Source organism: Fulmarus glacialis, unplaced genomic scaffold (assembly GCF_000690835.1).
Source record: "Fulmarus glacialis isolate BGI_N327 unplaced genomic scaffold, ASM69083v1 scaffold12966, whole genome shotgun sequence".
Classification (NCBI taxonomy): Eukaryota; Metazoa; Chordata; class Aves; order Procellariiformes; family Procellariidae; genus Fulmarus; species Fulmarus glacialis.
This window is the reverse complement of record NW_009218818.1, coordinates 31,962-36,377: the sequence shown is the minus strand read 5'-3', so window position 1 is coordinate 36,377 and position 4,416 is coordinate 31,962. Positions and strand designations below refer to the sequence as shown.

At 39.1% G+C, this 4,416-nt stretch overlaps 1 protein-coding gene across 1 annotated transcript in view; it reads left to right on the top strand.

Moving 5' to 3' along the window:
• Nucleotides 1-4,416, top strand: part of FBXL4 (F-box and leucine-rich repeat protein 4) — a gene marked incomplete at its 3' end in the record, with an annotated part of 43,645 nt that overhangs the window by 8,626 nt on the left and 30,603 nt on the right. Inside the window, exon 2 of the mRNA XM_009580165.1 lies at nucleotides 1,237-1,582. Coding sequence (XP_009578460.1) covers nucleotides 1,237-1,582 — 346 coding nt within the window. The remainder of the gene's footprint in view (nucleotides 1-1,236; nucleotides 1,583-4,416) is intronic.

Genomic DNA, 4,416 nt, shown 5'->3' with positions numbered 1-4,416 from the left:
AGGGAAAGCTGAGATGCTGAGGTACTAGGGAGCAGGTACAGTGTCTCTGAGACCCGTGTGACAGGACAAGTAGCCTGAGAGAAATCCTTGAAGCTGGGGCTAGGGTGATCGGAAAGAGATGGAGAAGATGTGGAAGTGTCTGGGTTATGCACACGGGATGCAGAGATCACTGTGAGCGTACTGTCAAAGGAGTAGCAGCAGTGGCTGCTGGAGGCTTCCTTCTTTAGGAATTAACTGGACTTGAGAGAGGAAAAGGTGGGCATCAGTGACTGAAGGACCCCTGAAATCATTCACTGGATAAGGACCCATGCAGTTATAAAGAGCATGTTTCTGTTTTCAGGCCTCTTGGCAAGTTTGGGAGCACTGAAGACCTAGTGAATGTAAGACTTGATTCTCCAGATTACTCAATCGGCAGCAGGTTTCAGTGTTGTTTACTGGAGGAGATTTGAGGTCTGTGTGTGGAAGTAAGGATGTATGTATGGAAGTTCTGTGCATGACCTGAACCTCCTTCTGTCACTGGACCAAAGAGGAGAAAAATTTTTCAGTTTAGCAGTCTGGAAATTCTAATGTTTTTTGCAAAGGACCCTTTCAAAAATGATTTGAAGATTCTGTTTTCTTTGGTAATTTGACAGTGAATTACTTTTGAAAGGAATAGTTTGCTTGCCTAGACAGATAAAAAAAGGAGTTTAGATTTTTTTTTTAATAATTTGCAATGCTGCAATTTGAACAGGTTTGATGTTAAAGACTGAGCTGTGGGGTTTTTTTTCTTTTTTACTTTTTTGTGAAAACCTTTGTGGAAGTAAGAGAGGTCAGCTGACTGTATATTTGGGTTACATGGCTAGACTGTTCCCTGCATACTTACACTAACACGCCATCATTGTGAAGACATCTGTAATCCATTTGTTACAACTACTTTACTTGTGAGATGTTACAAAAACTTGTGTGTGAATAACAGTGCTCTAACATAAGTGTGTGACTATGAGTATACAGCTTGTTTTGTTAGTTAGCAATGCAGAGAAAATATGCTAAGGTCATGAATTAGTGTGCTCTGTTAAATTCATCCTTAGGATATTTACCAAATCTAGGGAAAACATAATTTTCGTTGTCTTTTCAACCATGTTTCTCACTTGTTAAATACTTCTGACAAAGAAGCACTCTTACTGTTGTTCAGGAATTGCTTTAGTAACTTTGATTTTAATCCCTGTACTGTCTGTGTGTGCAATTTTTCTTTCACAGGTGGGAAATCCTTTGGTCCGAGGCACCTACAAAGGTGAATGGTCCTCAGGCTCGACAATTCACACCTTGTATCAAACAGATAAACTTTCCCACAAACTTAATCCGACTGGAAGTGAACAGCTCTCTTCTGGACTATTACACTGAATTGGATGCAGTAGTACTACATGGTGTGAAAGAGAGACCTGTGCTTTCACTTAAGACTTCGATGATTGATATGAACGATATCGATGAAGATGAGGATGAAGAAAAGTATGGCTGTGGAATGGACACCCTTAATAAACAGTTCAGCATTGTTACCCTCAGGGAATGGCCGACTAACGGATATTTTGATAAACTGCCTTATGAGGTAAGAAAAGCATGTTTATACTCAATGTATTTGTCTTGATTGTTAAGGGTGCAAAGGTGCTTTATTGGGTACTGGTCAAGATTGTTGGTTTTTTCAGTTAGAGTTCCTTGCATTATTTTGTGGATCTCCTGCAGTTATTGTATAGTTATGGCTGAGTTATGTAAGTCTGTCTACTTCCATGGACGGGTATTAGCAAGCCACTTGGCTGGTATTTGCATAGTTATTGCACTTCTATTTCTCAAGAACCTGTCCACTCACACAGTTTTTACACCAGTTATTCTAGCCTTGAATTTCTAGCTCTTGAACTGAGAAGCTTCTGGCAGTTTTTCAGTAGTTTTAGTCCTCATGCTTGACGAAGAAGATATATAAAAGAGATAGGAAAAGATCGAATCAAGATCTATAAGTGAAATAGTTTGTAATACGCTAAAAGTTTCTTTTCCTGTTATCTCTCTTACAAAGACCCAGACCTTTGTTCTTGAAACTGCAATAATATTTTCATATTATTCTGAAATAAGCTTCTTCTATCCAGTTTTCAATCATGGTGCAGGTAAAAAGTGTTATAGCTGGACTTCTGTACACTGTCTTGTTTTGGTGTTTGCTACTTTTTATTCTGTCGTTAGCACAGAAAACAACTGTGAATAAACTACTCCTTTCAGATCCCCTGGCAGCGGGGCAGTTGCAAGTGTGCTCAGAGTCAGTGTAGATAATATTTTCTTTCCTGTGATTTCCAGTATAATGAGATTGTGAAGTATGATTGCTGAATATTGTGTGCAGGCCAGGAAATTCTCAGTGGGGCGTAGCCATTTATGGAGGCTAGTTACCCTAGTTACAGTAAGAATTGAGAGACGAAATATTGTCTTCACCTCTCCTGAAATAAACTGGGTTTGCACATAGTGGAAAGGAGCTTTTACTTGCTGGTCAGACCTCTGAACTTGGGCAGAGACATGACTGTTCCTGCTCTTCAGTGTACTGCAGTCTGGCAAAAGACGCAAGTGTTTGTTTACTGCGGTAACTCATCAAATGCTCTGAGTGCTTGTGGCTTCGAATCAGACGTGCTTTTGAAAGCGAAGGGAGGATGGTGAGAGATGCTGTCACGGATTGCAGGGCACTTTCAGAAATACGTGATTTAGTGAAATAGTATTTTGGTTTTGTCCCATCTTTTGTCTCGAAGTACCGCAGTTCAGCACGTGAAGGCCATGGTGGGGTGACCGTGTGCCCTAGTAACCTGCAGAAGCTTGCTGTGCTTGTAAAGAGGAAAGAGAGAGGAAGAGAATGTAACAACTTTCTCCATCTTTCTCCTGTGTATTTATCTTCTCTATTAAGTCTTCTTCAGTTCTTGAGTTTGGTTTTTTTTTTTGTTGCTGCAGAGGAATAATAAATGAGGATACTAACTGCATCCTGAGTTAGCTCTAGTGGTGGGGTTTTTTTTCCCCCGGAGTCCATATAGTGTTTAATATATTTTACTGTCGGTGCTTATATATCAGTACTGAAGTAAAGAAAGTACTTTGCATGTGCAAAGGTGCAGTTGATTCCAGAACATCTTAAAATGTATAACTGTTTGAAAGTTTGAAAATGTGTTGGTTTTAGTCATTCAAATAAATTAATTGTAGAGAAAAGTTCATTTACATGTAGGAAGTCTTGTTTGAAAAGGCTGGATAAATTGATTTGTAGTATAGTAGGCTACCAGAGGGATTGATTAATCTCTTTTCTGTTCCACATGATTATACATATTAAGATTATAATTCAGGAAGTATTTGTGTAGTCCTGTTACTCCTATGAAGTTCTGCCTCCATGTACTTTATTGTGCTTTTCAGCTTGCTTTTTTATCCATTTTTTGGATGTTTGGTTTCATGAATACATCTATATGGTCTATCAATACCAAGTACCTTTTTTGTTCTTCTGCTTTGATTTAAAGAAACTGAAAATATGGGTGGAATATTTATGAGAAAACTACAAAAGACTATTTCTGGACTGGTTTTGTGACCGCAGAAATCCCAGTTTCCTACTTTCTTGGTCCAGCTGGAAGGTTTGGGTATCAGAACAGCAAAAATGTTGTACTTTGTAGTAAGTCAGTTTTTTATCGCATCAGATATGGGAACAGTACTCTGCATGCTGTCTTCAAGACTGACAAGTGTCAGATTTTTCTGGGAAGTGTTCGAACCTTGTAATGATGAAATAAGGCAACCGCTGACTCCTTCCAGTTTTGATTGATACATTACATGAAAAATTGTATCTTTTTATACGTTCATGTTGATTGTGAATGTGTAACTGTCCTAAGTCTTCATACATATGCCTATTCCTTATTTGAGCTGTTCCAGGCTTTTTCATACTACCCTCCATAATTCAAAAAGTACACAGGCTGAATGGTCTTCTGTGCTAATCTTAAAGTAGGCAGCAGTTCCTTCAGCCTTTATTTTGCCTTCCTTGTCTTTCTGAACTTCCATAGACTATCCTTTCATAGACTGTGTTGTTCCTCAAAACGGCATTAGGAATGGCTTGCTGCAGTGTGAGCTCTAAGAACACTGTAAGAGTCTAGATTGCTCCTGCCAACAAAAGAGAAAAATGCTCGACTCCTGGGGTACAGACTTCCGTAGAAGAAAGTGTGAAATCTTGGATGAACTAGGTGAGAGAATCTTCTTTCCCTGGTCATGGACGGTGTTAACCAGCCCTTAGTAGTTGTGAAGTACTTGTACTATCATCTGTTCTCCAGAATTACCTTAAAATTGAGGAAGGATTTTCTAGGAGACACTTCATGTCCTTGTCTTTCTTCCCAGTTTTCTTTGACAAACTTGTGCTGCTTGTAAAGTGGAAGGAGTAAGGCCTTAGTCTTAGTT